Source organism: Lethenteron reissneri, chromosome 15, assembly GCF_015708825.2.
Source record: "Lethenteron reissneri isolate LAM-NWPU_2019-01 chromosome 15, ASM1570882v1, whole genome shotgun sequence".
In the NCBI taxonomy this organism is placed as follows: Eukaryota; Metazoa; Chordata; class Hyperoartia; order Petromyzontiformes; family Petromyzontidae; genus Lethenteron; species Lethenteron reissneri.
The window spans coordinates 7,739,567-7,761,882 of NC_083793.1; the positions used below are offsets into that span (position 1 = coordinate 7,739,567).

Below are 22,316 nucleotides of genomic sequence, written 5' to 3' on the forward strand. Positions count from 1 at the left end.
ATGCAGAGGAGTGGCCAACACACGCTGAAACAGTTGGGTGTGTGGGCGAATGCTCGCAAGTGCTTCTCACCGCTTGTTGGTTAGATAACAGACAGGATCGGCAAAGTTCGACCACTTCAACATGCATGAATCAGAGGAGGTCTCCTGCACTATAATTATATTAAATCTAAGCAACTCGTGGCTACCGACGCAGCACTGAGCCTGCTCTTCGTGCTGCACTCTGTATTTAAACGTTTCATTTTCAAGATAATCGGCACTTATGTACGTGCGTTGAACTTCTTTCGCACTGTACATAGTCAACCGTGCTAATCGGAGGTGCGGGGGGGGGTGGTGAAAGACAACCAACTAAATGCAAGGGAGGGAGAAAAATGTGGATGTAAAAATACCATAATTTTTGTTCCAAATTGTTGACGGTTATTTATTTTAAAAAAAACCTGGTGTCACAGAAACCCGCGGAACAACAAAGTAGCTATGCCCATGATTTCACGATGTTGCACCAGCTAAGAGTTGAGCTCAATTTTAATTGGTAATGCAGCTGAGTAACATTCAGCCACAGGCTGGCTGCTTTGCAAGAGAGACACAACTGATTATATTACAAGATATGTGACATCGTTCGCATACAGAACAAACAAGTAGTTACAAATACAGAACAACAAATAGGTCACACAAATACAGAATAACAATTATTTAAAACAATGTTCAACACATAGTAAGCGCTTAAACATTTGAAGGTATGCAATCAAGGGCAATACCTTACAGGACACGAGGAGAATCTGAATACATAAATCATAATACAAAGAATGTGATGGAAAATTATTTCCCATGTACTTTGCACGACTCAACCATTTTGGGAAAGACTTCGAAGCCTCTCAAGAGGCATTCTTTACTGAACTAAATAAAAGTTGCATGTTGTGAGATGCCACCTCGATGACTAATACATCAAATTTAAGGCGGGCAAAAAGACAGAGAGAGACAGAGAAAATGGGCAGACCTCAGACTATACACATACGAGGTAGGCAATGAAAGGGCGATCATATTAACATCGAGTGGTTATTGGAGAGGAATAATAATCAGTTGTCATGCTTTTGATTGGCTAATTGCATCTGATATGTGAAACTTCGTTGCCATTCTCACGAGACATTATCTGTCGACTGCTTGATTGGAGGTCTTCCCAAGCTATCAGCATCTCTCACGAGGCATCCTCTTGGGCATGTTTCTCTCACTCGGCTACCACTGTTATTAGTCTCGACCACTGGCTATCATTTCCTTTATCCTGTTCAAGCCCACTTGAATTTTTTTTAAGTCAATATTACGTCTGTGACTTGCGTGTGTTGTCTAACCTATGTGTCCCTGTTTCTATCAGTGTGATTTTCCCATCATGCACCTTCGTTTCCACGTATCAGCCTGTATTTTTGTTTTCTCTGTCAATATATTTAGTAATCCCATCCATGTCACAGCAGCTAATATACAATTATTAAGAATTGATATCAGACTTAGAAACTATTAAAATTAAGTAAATTTATTCTTTGCATCTCAGAACTCCATACAGTTTAAAAAAAATATGACATTATTTATTGATTAATAGCAGCAAAAGTGAATATACCCATTATGTTATCACCCTCATGGCAATGCACATGAATTTGTCCAACTTCTGGCATGAACTGTTTAAACTTTATCTCTTAAATTTTTGTGAAAAAAATTATTATCTCTACGTGCGATATCCTTTCTCAAAGACATTAGTGATTGTGGCCTTTCATTGATCTCTGTCCATGATATTTACTCATCAACTTTGCGGTAGATACTCTCACTTGCATCCAATTGTTCACATTTCTTCCGCAACTTCAATCATACTATAATACAACTGCATAGGCGTCCACAGCTGTATAATTCTTCTTGGTTCTTTCGGTAAAGTCACTTAGAAGGGAAGTAATAAAATAATAATAATAAAACATAATAAAATAATTCTCACGACGTTTCGGCCACAACGCAAGCAGCCGTCCTCAGGTGAAGACCAGGTCTGTCGGGGAGACAGCGTCTGAAGCTGTATAATTCTCCGATGTGTTTTGGCGGATTGTTCAGCATGATGTCTGACGTTTTGTTCTGGGAGCATATTTCAGGATGTGGAAGGAAACGTCGGACATCGTTCTGAGCACCATGTGGGGCAGTGCCATTTCCATTGCGACTCTGATTGAAAGTTTCCACAGCCTTGATAGCGATTCTTAATCTAGGTTTAGTTGGGCATCAATACATCGCGCGACTCACGTAAGAAATAACTGGTGACAAAGTCACGTGCAGCAGTTGTACCGGAATAAACTCCGACTGAATAATGTCCATACTGTTATAATGGTCGAATGAGATATCCAATTATCGTGATTCAAGTTACAAAAGCAAAACGAATAAAATACTGTGAAGCTTCTTCTTGGTTCTTTCGGTAAAGTCACGTAGAATGGAAATAATAAAATAATAAAAATTAAACATAATAAAATCATTCTCACGACTCGACAGACCTGTTCTTCACCTGAGGACGGCTGCTTGCGTTGTGGCCGAAACGTCGTGAGAATTATTGTATTATGTTTTTATTTTTATTATTTTATTATTTCCATTCTACGTGACTTTACCGAAAGAACCAAGAAGATGAATCTCTGCAGTCACGAAAGCTTTAAATCGAAATTTACTGTGAAGCTGTTCTCTCATTGTTGTCCACGTTTTAGTACTCATCGCAAACACTGCAATTTTATTCTTCCGTTTCTGCACACATCCTACTTCAATGCATCGATAAATTTAGATTCAATCATATCAGGTATTGGAATCTGAAAATCCACAAAGGAAATTTTTTTGTAAATCCAAACACGAGCCCTATTTCCCATATGAAACCACCTGGTGATGTGTTTGCAGTCACATTAAGTCTCATGGCAAATGGTACAAAAAACACAGAGCAAGGGCACTTGCCTATTCTCACCTCTGGTGTGTAACACCGACACCCCGACATCCCTCAGCCAGCAATCAATGCCAGTGTTCTTTTGCCATTTTACTGATATCATGACCGTATCAATTATTTACGTGCGATAGTAATAGCAATATAGAGTTAAGGCCTGAGCTGTCTCAGAGCTGATTCTTTGGGCATTATACCATAATACAAATGCAATAAGCTCCTTGGTTAAACACTCCATATGTCTGGCTGTGTTCACAGCCTCTGGCGGGGCACTTATGATGCGTGACAGGGAGGCAAAGTGAGTATTTGGTGTTAACCTGAGAAAAATATCACCTTCAACCGCCGTGCACTGGGAAGATTACATTAGCCCATGCGCAAGAACTTCTGTACAGCAGCGCTATATAATCAATAATAACCATCATCACTGTGTATTTACTGCTGGGGAGGAGCAGCAGGGCAGCAGTTTTACGCACTGCGCTATAAACCCAGTGGACCTGAGTTTGATTCCCAGCCACGGCTGACGTTAGTGGCAAGTGATGTCTGAACCGGTCTTGGGGACACCCTTCACAAAACTTGCACTGAGCAACATGGGGAAGTAGTCTCAAACAATTCACGTAACAGACAAAGTTTAGATCTTAAGTTTTTAATATTAATAAATTAAAAATAATCAAAAAATAAATTCAATCACAAAAACATGATTAGTTTGAAACTTTGTTAAGGTAAAACCATAGAATGAAGTGCATCAGTATGGCACTCCAGTCACAATTTATTTATTTTATTATTTTTAATTTTTAATTATTTTAAAATATATATTTTTTAAATGTTTATTTTATTTTATACCTACATGACTTTACTAACAGATAAAGTGTTGGGGATGCCTTATCTAGCAGTTGATATATTACACACTTTGAATAGTTGTTATTATTATTACAATTCGATTATTATTAATTGCTGTAATGTCTCATTGGAAATATTTTAAATACATCGATGTGGAAACTAATCATTAATTTTTATTTTATTTTAAATTCAACTTGCCTCAGGACTGCTTGGGAAGGCTTATATATGCAATGGTTTAAATGTGTACTTTAAAATAATAACGAACTCACATATTACTGTATATTTGTAAGTAACCTTTATTTCTTAAATTGTGTATTATCTTGAAGTGAGAGGCAACTTAAACACCAACTTGCTATTATTTTGTGGAGGCATGCCTAGGCTGTTTCTCGCACATAATTCAATGTGAGTTGATTGCATATAAGCAGACCTGCGTTCTCTCTCCACAAATGTTTTTTTTTTATAACTACATCTTTCACCTGGATAATCCCTTGAGATGGACCATCTCATTTGCAAGAGTGTCCATGGAGTCAACTGATACAAACATAACAAAGACGTAATGACACATGTACAAACATTTTAAAATTATCGTTTTAGTCATCGGCCATGTGCCATTCCAGACCAATATTATACCAACAATTATAATTATTTATTCAAGTAATCAAACTCTGGACCTGCTTCGACGGTTTGAGTCTCATCAGCTGTCAGCCTTGTTAATCAAATGCTGCCGAATTGCAAGATGTTTTTGGCACGAGCATTCTGTATAGATTGTGGAACCCTGTTCAACCCAAAAAAACATACTCTTAGGTTTTTTCGGTAAAGTCACGTAGGTAAAAAATAAAATAAAACATTATTTAAAGTAATAATGGAAATAAAATAAAATAATAAATCCCGACGTTTCGGAGGCAACACAAGTCTCCATCATCAGGTGGGACCGTCACAGCTAAAATTACTTGATGCAGTAATTTGAGATGTTAACTCCCTAGCCTAAAGAGTATAACTGCTTATTGGTTACTTGATGCAGTAATTTTAGCTGTGACGGTCCCACCTGATGACGGAGACTTGTGTTGCCTCCGAAACGTCGTGATTTATTATTTTATTGTATTTCTATTATTACTTTTAGTAGTTTTTAATTATATTTTTTACCTACGTGACTTTACCGAAAAAACCTAAGAGTATGAATTATTGCAGTCACGAAAGCTTCAAATCTAGAACCAAAACAACATGATTAGTTTGAAGCTTTGTTAAGGTAAAATCATAGAATGAAGTGCATCAGTATGGGACTCCAGTCGCAGTAACATCATTCCCATACATTTGAATAAAACTGTAAATTCAGTTTAATTGCCGGAGCACTCTTAAAAGTGCTTGGCAGTAATTTTAGACTTATTTTTCATTAACATAGTTTCAAACTCGCCGTTGAACAGCTAAGGCACACAGTACATACAGTGCCTATAAAGTCACAAGCTGTTTGTATTTTTGGATTGCATTTTCCTTTAAATTTAAACATTTCTAGACAATCAAAAGTCAAACATTAAAGAATATAACTGCTTATTGGTTTCAGAGCTCCCAGTTTCTGTTGCTTTTACTCCCGGTTAGTATTGTCTAATTGCTTTAAGTGCCAGCAATAATTATAGTGAATGGGCCTTCTGTTTGTTTTTTTCAGACATCCGCTAATGAACTGGTCTTTTTTTATCCCATCAACACTTTTACGCTTTCTGCATAAACCGAGGGTAACTAAAATATTCAGCCAAGTGTCTCAGCGGCAGAGCGAGCTTGCAGTCAAAAAGGTTGGTGGGTTCAAATCCTGGCGGGGGGTTGAGTTAAACCATCACCCCCTCTGGGGTTGCCGCGATGGCGAGATGTTAACTCCCTAGCCTGGTATGCAGGAGGCCGTGGGTTCAATCCCGACCCTGATGATGCCTGTATATTTGGAGTTTGCATGATCTCCCCGTGGTCGCGTGGATTTTTTTCTGGGTCCTCTAGTTTTTTTCCTTCCACATTTATAATCAACATGCGTTTAGAGTATTTGGCTGCTATAAATTTCGACGTGATAAGCCACTTCATTCAGGTGTCATTTGTGGCCAGGGCGCTTCTGAAAAAGAGCTATACAGTTTAGTGGGCCTTGCCTGGTAAATGTGTTGGTAGACTCACCTCCCCCCATGGAAATGTGGAATTTACACCGCTGTTTCCGGTTTCAAGCAGAAGATGAGCACCAATTACGTCAACGCTCATTCGACCAGAACATCACTTTCGCTTTCATTTAAAGACGTTTTTTGTGCTCCGCTTTCTGCTGGAACGGGATCTAATGTGCGCTCTCGATCTCGTTGGCTGTGAACCTGCACACGTGCGTTGGCTTTTCCCCGTGGCCACAAGCCGGGCAGGAGGAGCAGATTGCGTAACAGGTTGCGGTGGCAGCATGTGTGGAGGGGTAAAGCGTCGCAGCAAAAACATTTGGGCGACGTCCACATCAAATGCTTACAGCTTCGCATGGAAGAACATCCGTGGTTGGATTAACAGATGACGGTGTTTCTCAGTTTTACAACAACAACACAATCCAAGCAGGTGCCATCTGTTGTGGTGTGTGGATTAGGCTCTTCGCTAAATAAAACATTGGAATGGAATCTTACAATACATGCTTCGCCAGGGACTGTTTTGCCCGTGCTGCTGAGTTAGTGACTTTTGTTTAGCTCGTCGTAAAAAAAATTTCAATTTGAGTCGACGTCGAACCCCGTTGCTTGGTCTGGTTTGGTCTAATGATGATACATCAATTTTAATTGGTTCGAGTCTTCCGCACAAGCTTGTGAAGAAATGATCCTATTTAGTGCAACCGTACCTAATGACGTCTGACTTTGATGCTGCAACACCATCTGCTGGCCAATCTAATTTGGAGAGCGCTTGTGCTTTAATGTGGTCAACAACTTCTGAGTTCTAAGCCGATGTTTTAGAATATTGCATCACATTTTAATGTGAATATCCATAAACGTTACATAGTTCTATTTACCTTTTTCAATGGGTTTCATCTATGAGAAAAAATATGTCTGTTTTGGTAATTCGCCTGGTTTTTTGATAAATAAAATGTAGAGAATGAATTTAGCATGAACAATATTTATGAAAGAAAGCATGTGTACGAATCCATTAAAAACAGCATTGATACAATTCGCCCATCGTTACATTTAATAGGAAACCATCTAAGTGACCCTGGATGACACAGCATGAGACCGTGTGCTGCCTCCTCCACACACTGCGTGACATCAAAACGAAGTGCATCTCTTTTCACAAGAACACACGGCAGCCTGCATTGAGGATTCCCTTCTTTCGGTTTGAGTCCTGCAGCGGAATTACGCCGCACATTTTGTGCCGTTATACGTTATTTTTTTTCTTCATAAAATGAACATCTGTAAAAATCACAATAAAGATACGAATCATATAAAATAAACAATATTTATTGTGGGATATAAATGTACCAAAAGGTGATTGGGAATGATACATACAATTTGTAATGTCAGGGGACAGTACGCATGTTTAATGAGCAGCAATACATATTACATTTCCTTTATCTTTCTATTCTTCCAAATTTCTCTCTTTCCTTCCCCTTGTTCCTCTATCGTTTTCCATATCACATCTAGCGGCACGTGATGCTTCACGCGTCCATGCCGGTCGTTCGGACGCCGTGTTCTCTGTTTCTTGCGCTTTCCTGTATATTTGTTCTGTATGTATTTATGTGCGTATATTTAAGGAGCACCGGTAATGGATTGCAAAGCAAATTGAAGTTAATTAAGTCCTCGTGTTCTTAATCCTTTGTGAAATATATAGCGTTTTTTTTCATGGACATCTGAAAAGTGCTTAAAAGGATTAGGCTGTGATTAAACTATAACTAAAGAGCTTTCCCCCAATCCCATCGAAAACCGAACTGTATTCCATTCTACAACGTAACATATACATGCTCATGCTGGGTTCTGAGGCAATCTATAATCTTTTGAAAATATTACAATAGAAATGCTACAATCTCATGGAACACCAGGAGGTATTTCTGCAGGGGACGTGACCTAACATAGCCCTGCCGAGGATCACACATTTCCACGTCGTTCATCTCCCGCGGCATTATATACCTATTGCGTTTGTGCCATTTTCTCACCCATTGATTAACTAACCTGCTTACAACGACCACGAGTGTGAAGCCTACACGGGAGCCAGGGTGACAAATCGATTTTCCGCCAATGAGGCATCCGACGGAACGGATGGTTTGTTAATGTTTTGAGTGGACGTGCATGCCGACGCAAATGCGCTGAGGAGTTTTCGTTCACCAGCGGCGAGGTATTTATCGTTAGTGATGCAGATGCATTCCTGAAATCAGCCAGATAACAAACAAACATGCCAGAAAAAAGGGAAAAAACCCTATTAGTATATTTTGGTACTGGCAAAGGAGATCCCATGATGTAGCTGCTCACCCCGAGCTCTCATTACTCTGGTAGTGCGTTGTCTTTGAACTGTGCGCCTTTTGGCGTCATCTGGTCGAACACCATATGAGACTAGGCTCCAAAGAAAGCTGTCTCTGGTGTGGACCAATCAGTTTCAAAGACAATGCATAAATTATCAGAGTATTGTTTTTGTTTGCATTTGACTGCAGGTATTGTGGTTAATGTAAGCATGATTCCTTGCAAAAGGTGTCAGTTTTGTTGCCAGAAAAAAGGGGGAAAACCCTATTAGTAAACATGAAGATGTGAAGAGAAAAAAATCTTTTCCCAATTATGTGCCGTCTAAGACTGATATGCTAAGACTTATTCCCCAAGGTTTAATTAACATAGAGACAATTACCTGCTCGCGATTGATCCTTCATGAAATAGATGCGACGTTCTCAAACAGACAACAACAAATTTAGTTATTCTTACGAGGAATTGCTAATAATAACGATACATAATAAATTTCAGCTCTTTGTCAATTGACTGTTGAATTAAGGCCTCCCCATTCCGCGTCGGTTATAAGGATTTGTTTGATCATACTTCACCACACTGGTCAATACGGATTAGTGAATGAGTCACTCAGCTGTAGCCGGGAATCTAACTCAGGTCGACTCGTTCATCGCAAAGGGTTGCTAACTTCCTTTCCATACGTAACGCATGTATTCAGTCTCTGTGAAGTACAATCAAAGATCTATGAACCGTGTGAACCATCTGTTCACTCTTCCTCCTCCCCTCCTGATTGGCCCAGACGCTGCATTAGAATGCCTCTCTCTCTTGCATGCTGTTCTAACAATCACTTGAGTGAAACAATAAATAGATATTATATGACAGCTACACGGCAGTGCATTCAAAAAAATATGTCACCTTGTGAAATTTGTAGTTGCAGTACAAGAAAAATGAGATATTTCGGCGTGGCCAGCTCTGCAAACCAAGCATGTCCTGGCGACATCAGAAGGCGTAGATAAGGGGTGCATGTAATTGGCAGTCCTGTGCAGGGGTGAGACAAAGGAGTGCCTGTGACAGGTGTCTCTGTGAGTGGCGTGTCAGTTATTGCAGGGAACAGCGGCACTCCTGAAGATAAATCATTCCGCTGTATTATGTGGCAGTTAGCCATGTTCCAGAGGTTTTATAGCACGAGTGCTCTGACTCTCTGGACCATCAACGAATGAAATCAAGATCTCCAAACATAGCCACCGTACACCGATGTCACGGTGACAACCTCTGTGCAGATACTCCAAACTTCCTTATCCCAAATCTCTGCCCGAAGTAATTGTCATGCTCTTTTCACATCTCTTGAACTGCAAACCCTTTGCTTTGGCTGGCACATTTTGTACAAATGTGAATGCCTGCCCTTTCTTTCACTCGGTGGGTATGCATGCTGGTGGTGTTCACCTGTATGTGCAGGCAAAGTGATTGTGTAACAAGCATTCGGAATCCCCTTTTGTCTAGTAATTATTATTGAAAAAATGTTGTATGCATTGGATTAATGTGACTCATGCACTCACTGGTGGCCACTGAATTTCTCAGCAACATAAAAAAAAATATTGTTGAACTGAATCGCGACCATGGATTTTCAAATGTACATCTGTTTAGGGAAGGTGAGTGTGAATTTTTACACTTAAGTCACGAGTTTTTCTATCCGTGTCTAGGTAGAACTACCAAAATCAACCCCATGGTCTTTAACATGCACTCACTCGAGGTACCGTGATCAGAGCCTGGTGTGAGCATCATCATCATTATAGCAAGACATGTATAATTGTACATCATGGGAACACCAAAAAAAGGAAGTCTTTATCTTCGTTTTTTTGGGTGGTAGTGAAGGGGTATAGTAGGCTACAGAACAGTAAAAGAAGGCGGTTGTTGCATGGTGCAATGGGAGGCCTTTCACAGAGAAGAAACAGTCATAGGCAGAGCGGGGAAGGGGGAATGGCTCGATAATTCAGACCAATGTGTGTTGTATCGTTCCACGTCCTGTTCAGCATGACAGCGGGCATTTTGCCCCACGCACTGGGAGATTATTCAGGAACGAATTCAGTCCCTGAACCGATTCAGTTCCTGAAGAGGCTCTCAGCGCGTGCAGCTAAATGTCGGACGCCACGTCGAGCCAGACGCTGGTGCCCCCCAAACTAAAAACTAAGCAAAAACTATTTTTATTTGACCAGGTAAGGCCCACTGGGCTATATGGCTCTTTTTCAGACACAACCAGGCCACAAATGATAGCTCAACGAAGTGGCTTATCGTGTGGAAATTTATATCAGCCAAATACTCTAAACGCACGTTTCTAAACGTGAACGGGAAAAAATACCAGAGGACATGGAGAAAATCCACGCGACCACAGGGATAAAACGCAAATTACAAATATACAAGCATCAGGGTCGGGATCGAACCGAGGACCTGCTGCATACCAGGTGAGGGAGTTAACCCCTCGCCACCCTGACACCCCAACAGCATGAGAGAGCGCTGTCCAGTACAACTCAGCAAACCCGCACCGTAGTCGAAGTCTGGGCCTGAACAAAGTCACAAGGAAGTCAGAACTGTAAAAGGAGGAGCGATTACGAGGCAACAGCTGTGAAGAAGAAGCGGCCATCTCATTGAGCAATGGTCGATTGTAACCTTTTCCTTGTGTCAACATTATGGAAGTGTAAATACTAAGCGGTATTCGACGATGAAATTGCCATGAGCGGGACGCTGGTAATGGTACGTGGCAATGCAGGCGTCCCTCAGTTCCTTACCTTTGTGTTAACAGGTCGCCAAGCCGATTGCATCTGTTCTGCTGCCCAGCCCCTCCTGTGCCACCCAGGCCAGCCAAGCCAATTTTAGCAAAGTTCGCTGAGTGCAGGTATTTGTAACTTTTCTACTTGGTATTCACCAGCCATATGAAATGTCTCCCGTGCTCAGAATCACCCAAGGAGTATACTGTTGTGCTCGGATTATATTATTAATGCCAAAACACAGTGGAAGAAAATTAACAAAAAAACTGTTCAAAAAATTTAATAACAAAAATCTTTGCGCTTATGATGCATGAAACTCCTGCCATTTGTCAAAGCAGAGCAGGCGTGGGATGTAAAATGAATAATTAAACATTAAAATTAGAAGGCGGCAGGTCCACACATTTACATCTGTGCATACTAATGCACGGGGAAAAAAGTTTGTGAAGAAAATTCTGAAGATATAAATATAAAATAAATAATGTAAGAAATAAGGCATATAAAACTCAATCCAATGAAGCATTTATACGATCCACATTCTACCGCAAAGCTCTTGGAGTTATAATGCGATGGGAATCTAATTTCTGTAATGGATTCAGCCACAGATGTATTTTCAGCTGTGGTAGAGTTGAACCCACATCATCATAAAAGCCTGTTGATTTATTGCATCCGACCATTAGGCAATGAAAGTTCCTGGGAAAAATGTAAAATTATTTGCAAATAACTCAATAAAAGTGACACCAAGTCCATTACTTTGCTCTGCACAAGCCTCAAGAAGAAAACTTTTATACCCTTTAGTCCATAAAGCAGAAAATTATTTTAACAATCATTAGTCCACGTGAAGTAATTTCTTTACAGCTATACTATGCGTGTAATTAAACAAATGCACCACAACGCATCTGATCAACCAGCCAAGCATACATTAATTCAAATTTAAAAAACCCATGTTCTGTATGCTTAACCAACCTATAGTGTGCTTGATAATGTGCATCGCTGCTGGTGCAGTAGATGTTACGAAAGCTAAGAGGCTGGTGGCATGTTGCGACAAACTTGTAGTGTCAATGCTACCTGCGCAGGTTTTCGTGGTTGTTTCTGGTCGCACCGCTGTGTGTCGTTTGGCGTGACGTCCCGACGTTTCGTTTCACGTGGTTGAAGCTGCTTTAGCGCATAGAGCGGAATTTCGGACGTCATACCGATCGATAAACGGCGCGCGATGGAAACCTGGAAACACATCGGCAAGGTGGTGCTAATATTCACAGTTGCGTGATGAAAATTGCAGCATGATTAAAACCGGTCAGAGGCATTGTTGTGGTTGTTTAGCTCTGTGCCAGAGGGGGCATTGAACAGGGATAGACCTATGGACAAACACTCAGACGATGGGAAAATTGAATGACTTTAGACTTTAGCTCCCACTGTGAGAGAGTCAGGAATACAATAAGGCTATTTTTCTACACAGCTGCATGGCCATTAAAATTCACTTGAAATAATGGGATATTTCTTTAAATAAGCACAGCTTCTTGCGGTCCCAGAATATTATATATCTCAGGGTAGCGCTAAAACAATCTGTAAAGTCCATAAAATAAATCTACACTTCTCTTAAGAAATGTGTGCCATTCTCGTTTAATGCTCATACAGGGACAAGAACACCCTGCATCAATTCTGCTGCCCACAGACCACCTCTCAAAGCCCTTCGAAAAGGTAAGACATTGCACCCCCCATTGCACCAGTTGATGTGTAACATTGTGTGGGTATCCATCATAGAGTGTTTTGGCTTGGATCACGTAAGTATAAATGTGTCGTTAAACCCGCCACCACCCGACACGGCCAGTTAGTAAGTTTTGTCACGTAAACAAAACGTGCCAATTCGTTACTAGTACAACACACCAGTGTGTTGGAGAGTAAACCCACACCATTTACAATTCGAGTACGACGTTCCGCCAGAAATAACAAACTAGCATCATCCAAAACTTCCATCATGGATAATATTGGTCGTGAAAGCCTACCTGTTAAATTATGTGGGTACTCAAATAATAAAAGCTGTACACCTTCCAGCAAAGACACAAATGTGAACACACAGAAAGGCTGTCCAGTTTTGTATATATAATTATACATATTTTACCACAGCCAAGCATTAAAGGTAATGCAATGGCAATGAACATTTTCATAAAGTTCACGATAGCATTCATTTAATCATCCCAATCAATGAATAATACTGCAAGGAGCATGACATTGTGTTGGCTCAAGCTTGTCGTTCATTTGTCGGTTGACATTGTAGCCCTGAAGTTGACCAGGTAAATCATTCTCACTTTTTTTAATCTCTCATCTCCAGTTCCCTCGTGGGTAACAATGGAGGCAGAACAAATGCAGTCTCATAATCCCTTTACAAACGTTTTGCCACCTGTCCATACAATTTCACTTCATTTCCGCTAATCACGTTGGCGCTGGGCCATACGAGCAAATGTGGTGACGCAAGGTTTTTTTTTTTACTGCGTACATAAATTGTGCGACTTGTCCGAATACTGATGCCCGTATAGTTAAAGCTTCAAGTGCTCGGTTACCCAGGCTCTCTCAAATTTGCAATGTGCCAGCTGATGTCACCTTGAACTGTGAACTGTGATATCATTGCGTTTTAATGAGCATGGTTTGTTTAACTTGCACACTCGTGTGCTTATAAGCGACAGCGATGGCTAAATGTAATCACGCTTTGTGCCTTGATGAGGGTTGGTAACCCTTCAAAACCCCCCAGCTTACAGCACAGATATTGTACCGGGACATCCTTTAACAAGTCCATCGCCACACCACACGCTTAAAACGATCTTCCCAGATGCATCAATGCCCGCTATGATGTTGCATAATTCCAACCATGAAGCACACTCATAAAATAATGGACGATGCAAATCAAAATTCACAGTGCTGCACCAAGAACTACTTGGTATTCTGCCTGATGAGAGGAAGCAGTAATGCTGTAATAGTTTTCACTTCCAGCTATACATACAACAGCATACTCATCCTCGGTCACAATTGATTAGCCATGTTGTTGCAATCGTCACATAGAACAATGTTCTCATGAATATAGCAGTATTGCTACCATATTCTCTGGCGAAATGTTATCTCCCTCACCTCCTCAGCAGGAGGTCGTGGGTATCGATCTCGACCCTGACGATGCCTGTATGTTTAAAGTTTGCGTGTCTCTCTCCCCGTGGTCGCGTGGATTTTTTTCCGGGTTCTCCGGTTTTTCCCTTCACATTTATTAACAATGCGTTTAGAGTATTTGGCTGATATACATTTCCACGTGATAAGCCACTTCGTCGAGGTATCATTTGTGGCCAGGTCGTTTCTGAAAAAGAGCTAAATAGCTCGGTGGGCTTTACCTTGTAAAACAGACACATTTTTACGAGTTTTACTCATGCACTTTTTCCTGTATTCGAACGCATATTTGAGGGTTTGTCTTATAGTCTGGACGGTGCATCCCTGTATGTGTGTGACTGGATTGGTGGAAGTTAATTAACATCTGGCGCAAGTTCGGGGCCCTTCGTAATTTCTGGGAGATTTTATGCAATCCAGAGAAATATAATACGAAAAACGTAATATATGTAAATGCGTGCAGACATTTAAAACTATAGACGCAGCAAAAACGACCCTTCCAGTAGATGTCACCCAAGAGATGGTATTACGTTACATTGGCGCACCCGTTCGTCACATACCTTTATTATGAACGACCTCTCGTGATTCCACCTACATTTCAGCTGTCCACTTTACTCTGACAACACTGTGACGTCTAGACACACGTTTATTTCACTGCTATCATTATACCCAGGCCACGTAACAGCCTCGCTTTGCCATTGCACACACAGACCATCAGTAAGAGTGACGTCTAACATCACATTTTAGTTGAATGTTTTAGAACGTCAAAAATATATATTACATTTTTAAATACTGTCATATGAACGGGTATCTTTTTTTTCGTAAAGTCTTTGTGCCGCCTAATTGATTTGACACCCAACTCAATTAATAATCAGTCGCTGGTAGTAGCGTAAGGAGAGGGTGATTGGCGGCTTTCATTTGATAAATTACGTTAACATTTGTTAACGCTCAAGCTCAAGGACAACGGTGATCATTCATTTGATTAATACTTTACCACCGTGACAAATTTGCTGCCGGTTATATATGCAAGGTCACACTGCTGCGGGCGCTGGCAAGCGAGGGTAGTGTGTGAGCGACTTGCGGTGACAAGCACAGCGTGCAAATCAGCCTCCGACATACGCCAGCGTCCAACGCCAGAAAATGCAATCCGGCCAAAACTAGCCGCTCTTTGCAGTATGTTAACAACCGAAATACCCTGCTGGTTTTTGTACATGTGTGTGTGTGTTCTTTTAAGGCCGATTATCGCCTCGATTTGTTCAATTAAATGTACACACGAAAAATGACGTGCGGCCATTGCAGATTTGTATTCGAAGAAAACACATTGTCCTGCGGAGGGAGCTGGTAGTAACGTTGGGTTGCTCGGTCAATGGCCAGGGTCAACGGCGGCGTGGTGTATTCCGCAAATATGCCCGACTGTGAGGGCGGGCACAAGCCGGCGTGAGTAGGTTAAACGTTGAGTTTTATAAGGGCACCACGGGGTGACCAGCCCCTCCCCACCCAGCCCCACCCCTCCCACCCCCCACCCTCCCCATCCAGCCCCTCCCCACCCTCCCCACCCAGCCCCTCCCTGCACGACGGACGGACGGACACAATAATCCCCTGTGGGCTGGTGGAACCAGGAGGTTCCTACCAGTAAAAGCTTTGTTGCACAAAAAAGTACAAATAAATGTGTAATATTACACAGTTAAGATCATTGACCGTGTAATTATTAATTATCATGTTTATGTTATATTTAATGGGTAGGGCTGTTAAGAGATCATTGGTGACTTGGACGTGAACTTGCTGTCAGATAACCAACATATTTTATTTATTTGCACCATGTCATATGCTTTATCAGTCTCGTGGGATACAAGTCTCATGATTGGGCCCCATCTGTCTCAGATTAAAGCTATATATTCCAATGTATTACGCTAAAGTACTTCTTAATATATGGATTCGGGCTATTGATGGCTTTACGCGTTTTTATAAATATAGTAAAGACACTATGTCGTGGTAGGGTGCTGGGGAGCAGTGGTGGAGTGGTTAAATTCCCGGTCATGGTTACCAACAGTGAAGAAGAGTGACAGAGTCTTGGGCACGCCACGACACCCAACCTACACTGCCCTTCGTGGTTTCGTCAAAACAATTCCCCCAGTGGATTGTCAAACGGCTGTTAAAAAGAAATACACGTGTCTTTTATTGTTTACACCATAGGCAGCGGATCGCTGAGACTAACAGAGCGCCGCTCACCTATTTACCAGCTCGCATTCAGGCACAGCCTCGGCAGTAAATTCCGCTCAGAGCCGACCGCAGCGAGAGAGCGTCACGTGGTTACCGCTGACAGAGCACGTGGTTGCCGCTAGCAGAGCACGTGGTTACCGCTGGCAGAGCACGTGGTTACCGCTGGCAGAGCACGTGGTTACGGCAAGGCAGAGCACGTGGTTGCCGCTAGCAGAGCACGTGGTTACCGCTGGCAAAGCACGTGACCGACCGGCGGTCGGTGAGACCGCTTGCGCCCTTGGGTGTGTCGTGGTACCACGTGCTTTGCTCCTGGAAACCTTGCACTCTCTTATTTTTGGACACTCATTTTGCAAAAAAATAAATGACGTTTATTACCTTTATTTAAATATTTATTTCAGCCCCTTCCACATTTTATTTCACCCCCCCCCCCCCCAATATATGTTTACAACCACTTGCTGTAGTATATGCCGGTTGTGGCATTCTATTCCATTGTTAGAACATGCATTTTAGATTTGTCGTATATTTGCAGAATGGAATTTGATTATTTAAATACGCATTATACCTACGTGGAGTTATTTTTTTTACCAGCCTTCCCAGAGACTGCTTCATGTAATATTGACATATTTTAAATGAAGTTGGGACTGCAAATGGAATTCAAAGCTGCCATTTCCGTTTTTGCCGCATTAATAGTTCTTACATTCAGCATCATTGCATCTAAACATAAAATGGCACACTTAAATAGCTCCTGTTTTTTCATTATCGTACAACAGAGTATAGCGAAGCAAGTTGTAACCATTTGTATCCCTCTAAAGGCGCATATTCATGAATTTGAAATGACTCTGCAGTAGTGCACGTCTTATATAATAACTTTCCCTGTTGCTCTTCAGCGAGATTGTGACAATCTTCAATTCACTCTTGCCAGTTACACGCGCGTGTATTTTACATGTAAACTTTGTAACTGAGGTGGCTGGGTTGCCCAGGGTACTGTTATAAAGTTTCCCCATTTGCTACTAAATTAGTTGTCACGATTCAATGAAACGACCCATTTCTATGTTCGTGCTGCATCGGTTTGCACAGTGGACTTGCAATGCAGATGTCGCTGGTGCGCCGCTAAGTAGTTGTGGATAAACAGGTCTGTTGAAACGATTATACGACGTCTTATTCTGAGAACATTGGCCGGCATAGGCTGGTGCATACATGTCCATTCAGAGATGTTCACAGAGGGAGAACGCGAGCACTCACCAAAGAGATTTTGCAGCGCAAACCGTGAAAATCTAATAAGTATTTTTTTTCCCACGGTCAGGAATTAAACCACTTTTAATATCTCTACATACGCATCCATTTGTCTAAATGACTTGACGCCAAAAGCACAATCGCAATGTCATTATACTCCTATTCGAAACAATCTACGCCTCAGGTTTCCTGGCTGGCTGGGTTCCTTTGCACCCCAAATATAATGCCATTGTTAAGTGGCTGTGAGCCGTTGCCACCATAACTAGCTGGGTAACTGGCTAAACGGCATTTTCAATGTAACAAATAAACACTGAAATTACATTTAAATGGTGGAAGCAGAAGATCGGAAAGCCATATAATCGATAGTGACACCGAAGAGATGGCTGTAGCGTTTACAGAAGAACGACATGGTTCTCTATAAATTGCTCTAACCTTTAAATTTGTGCGCCTATTACTGTTATTATTTTACCAGAATATTCTTTAAATCCTAGATCTCACCGTATATATTATCTTGGCATTGTATTATATAAAAAAATAACCCGTAAAAACAAAGTTTTTTACTATAAATCTTTTATATGCGTGGCGGCTAGAGTCCTCTCGTCCTCTGGCTTGAGATGGCTGCCACCTATGGGTCAGATGATTGCCTGCCACCATTAAGCAATTGGTAATTAAATATAATTTATTTTTTCCTAAAAAGTGTAAAATTTTGGAAAATTGTCACGCACAACGAGTCTGTGTGCAAAATGTCAGCTCGATTGGATCATGGGAAGTGGGTTAAAAAACGACCGAAAGATTTGCACGGTCGTAAGCGCGCAAGCAAGTGAACTTAATATGAAGGATTTAAAAAGCAGATTAGCTGAACAGTATTCTTTCGTTATTCAAGAGGGATGCGTTACAGAGATGCTGGTGAATAGCAAATTTCGCAGATAATGACATTGGCCTATGAAAGCCTATCTTTTTAACGAATTACCTTTAAAAAAGTATGTAAATAAGCTATTAAATACATGAAAATTTTCATAACACAAATAATGAATTATAATCAACATAAAGTAAATACAAAATAAATATTAAAATATTAAATAACAGCTTATAAATCATGATTTAAAGCTTTCGTGACTGCAGGGATTCATATTCTTGGTTCTTTCGGTAAAGTCACGTAGAAGGGAAATAATAAAATAATAAATATATAAAACAATAAAAATAATAGAAATATAAAACAATACATTTAAAAAAAATATGTGTATTATTTTATTATTTCCCTTCTACGTGACTTTACCGAGAGAACCAAGAAAATCGTTTATAAATCAATTTAACTTAAATTATGATGATACTGCACATCATGACTTGATCTCATCACTTTCTCGCATCACATTCTCTCTCATCACTTAATCTCATCAGGCTCTCTCTCTCTCAGTGCAGTCGTGTAGAGTTCCAGATGGGATTCACAGATAATTAAAATCTCGGACAGCGAGTTGTTGTATAACGAGGGAATGCCTTAGTGCTCCCGAGGTCCCTAAGATCTGGGGATGCAGAATTCTCTGTATTCCCAGGTCGAGGTTTCGGTCTATGAGTGACCGAGATCTTTCACGTGTAGCTTCCAGGCTATGGAACGCTCTTCCACGAGATATCAACGATCTCTGAGTTTGTGGACATTTTTTCTAATGTGTCTTAAAACCTATGTGTACGCTTCTGCTTATTAAACTTTTAATTAATTTAGTACATTTTTTTTTTACTATATTTATAATATTACTTTATGCTGAGTGTCTGCTGCTGCTGTGTCCTGTACATTATTTTGAGATCCTTGATTTAAAAAAACGCGACGAAAATGTAATTATTATTAAGCACAGGAGGATTATGAGAAGAGCATGAAAACTGCCTTTTATTTTCAATTGCAGAGCAACGGGGTTTGTCTACTAATTAAGATTTTTTTTTTTAGTAACCAAAAATAACATAAACCGCTTTATTTCGGCAAGTCCCACCTTGTTTACTCTTTGGAGCAACGCTAAAGTGATCATGGATCTTTAACATTGCATAGAGTCATTACACTTTGACGGCGGGTGTTAAAGCAATAGCTGTGTTTGTTCGCAATGGACTTTGGAGTTGCGCACCGCACGCGGCCCCCTTTCTCTGCCCAGTTAAGCTCTTAAGAGCTGTATAATGTACACGAATGGTGCCTCCGGCTGCATAACGCAGAGTCTCGCAGCCAAGCCCACGATTCTTGCTGTAATAAAGACCTACAATTATTGCCCTCTGGCACAGTGGCCAACTGTCCTAGCAGACTCACAAATTAAATCTCCCGGGGCCAAATCAGGCTTTTTTTTAGTTGTGCCTGTGAACATTTATTAACGAAGACAAGCTATTACATTGTATGCTTTAATTATATTTCTTTTCTGCACACATGGTGCCTTGTTAAGTTAAATATGTTGCCTTATGAAGTCAAATATTTGGTGTGATATGTGACGTTTCGCTCCATGCTTCTGCAAGAACTGTTACTGAAGAAGCTCCTGGCATGTGGTGCGAAGTGTCGGAGACAGTTCAGTTCGAAAGCTTATGGGACACCTATGCAGCACAACCACGACAACCTACGCAAAAGTACAATGTGTTTTTTTTATTTGCCTGAATCTGGAAGGTGCCTTGCTATTTCACAAAATGTTAAAATACCTGCAGGTAATGTATGTGAGTGCAATCCATCTTAACTACATTTTTTGATCCCTTGCTTGTGATTTGTTGTTTGTCAGCTTGACCAACATGCATTGAAGAGTAAGCGCTGTGGTATCCCATTGATTCTTACCAAATTTGTGGTCTCCCAGGATGAAGTTTATAGACAGTTGAAATAGCCTTGGGTTTATAGGCAATTTAATTGGTCATCTGTACCCTGTGATAGTAGCTCTTGGGTAAACTGAAATTCAAATTAATGCCAAGCAGGTGCCCGGTTGCGAGTGTTTTACACGCATGAATTGTTTCTGGTGCTTGTTTGTTAGATTACAGATGCACTGAGACCCATTACTTGCTAATGCTGTAATTAATTACTTTTGCCTTGCCGTACCTAATACTGGAAAACGATTGTGTTATCCCTAGTACTGGAAAACCATATTTAACGAAGGTATTACAATTACATTAAATCTGCGCGACTTCTGGCCACCGACTCAATACCGAGCCTGCTGCTTGTGCTCAACTTTATATTTAAAGGTTTTAGTCCGGCAAAAAACAACATCCTACCTCCTCGTGGTGCCGGATGGCAATGCTGTGGTGGGCAATGCCATGGGGAGAGGGTTAATTTAGATTGGCCTGTCCCTTCATGGCGGTTGTAACCACCACAGTGGCCAAATGGGGACTCTGGATGGGTGCGAGGGGCTGGTAACCCCTCCACCTTCAATTAACTACCATCAAACTACGATTATAAAAATTAATTAAGCTTGTGCAGGAGGCCCCAGGGGACAGGCGTTTATGACGTTTCCTGGCCAAACCCCATTTGGCGGAGCCAGGAGACTGAATCTTTACCCTCGGGGCTCCTCCAGAAACAACAAAAAGCTACTACGGATGGCCACGTGGAATGTTCGAACGCTCACTGCGGAGGAGAGGCTGCCACTCCTATGTCAGGAGCTGGACCGGTACCGCCTGGATCTCTGCGGTATTCAGGAGGTCCGGTGGACTGGCTCTGGCTCCTGCCACTTAGGGGTAGACAGTTCTCTACTCGGGGCAGGATACTGCCAAACAACAGGGAGTGGCTCTTCTTCTGAACAAAATAATCAAGGGGGTGTGGGAACATGACAGTGAAGTTTGGGAAGCCGTAAGCCCCAGGTTACTTTGGGCTCGCCTTACCATCAACCAGAGGCGAGGAGTGGTGGTCGTGGTTACTTATGCCCCCACCGAAGACGAATATCCGTGGAGGGATGCAGGCAAGGCCGATGGGTCAGATGCCTTATATCACCTCCTGTCACAGGTTCTGGCTAAAGTGGCCCCTTGGGATAGAGTCATCTTGTTGGTGACTTCAATGCCCGAATTGGTCATGATGCTAACACCTGGTCCGGAGTGATTGGAAGGCACGGGCCAGATCAGTTCAATAACAATGGCAGGAGGCTGCTAATATTTTTGTGCAGCCCATGGGCTTGTAATTGCCAACACACTGTTTCGGCATCGGCGAATCCACACAACATCATGGATGCATGCCGGGTCCAAGCAAGAACATCTAATGGACTACATAGTGATGGAACAGTGGATGCGGGTCCATGTCCTTTACACCAGGACCTACCGTGTCCACTGACCATCGAATTGTCATCTGTAAGATGCGCCTGCCATTCTTCCACTCGGGTGGTGGGTGTACACCCAGGGCCCCATTCAAACCCGTAGTGGCATGGTCTCAGCTAGCTGATGAAAGTTGCAAGCGATAATTTCATCATCACTTGCGGCTGGGGTTGACATCATCCCCCACTCCTCCTGATGTCGAGGGGAAATGGGTGAGGTTTAGGACTGTGGCTCATGCAGCTTTGGGTACATGGTCCAGACCTCCCCAGAGACCCTGGCTGACAGAGGAGGTGTTCAGGCTGGCTGAGAAAAAACGACATTTCCCACTCTCATCGTTTACAGCATCCCATATCAGAGAATGAGGAGGCTTACCGCAGCCTTCGCTCGGAGGTTCGGAAAGCCATGAGGTGCTGCAAGTATGGGTGGTGGTCGCGGGTTGCTTAGGAGATAGACTCTGCCTCAATGGCCCGCAATCACAAATCGCTCTTTTAACTACATCAAAAAAGTAACCTGCAGCACCACACCTATTACCATCATTAG

At 41.7% G+C, this 22,316-nt stretch overlaps 1 protein-coding gene across 4 annotated transcripts in view; it reads left to right on the forward strand.

Annotated features, from left to right (window-relative positions):
- Window positions 1-22,316, forward strand: part of LOC133342651 (IQ motif and SEC7 domain-containing protein 1-like) — a 290,148-nt gene that overhangs the window by 169,844 nt on the left and 97,988 nt on the right. For all 4 annotated transcript variants that reach the window (XM_061551935.1, XM_061551936.1, XM_061551938.1 and 1 more), the window contains 2 exons: window positions 10,973-11,065; window positions 12,570-12,632. In XM_061551935.1, coding sequence (XP_061407919.1) covers window positions 10,973-11,065; window positions 12,570-12,632 — 156 coding nt within the window. The remainder of the gene's footprint in view (window positions 1-10,972; window positions 11,066-12,569; window positions 12,633-22,316) is intronic.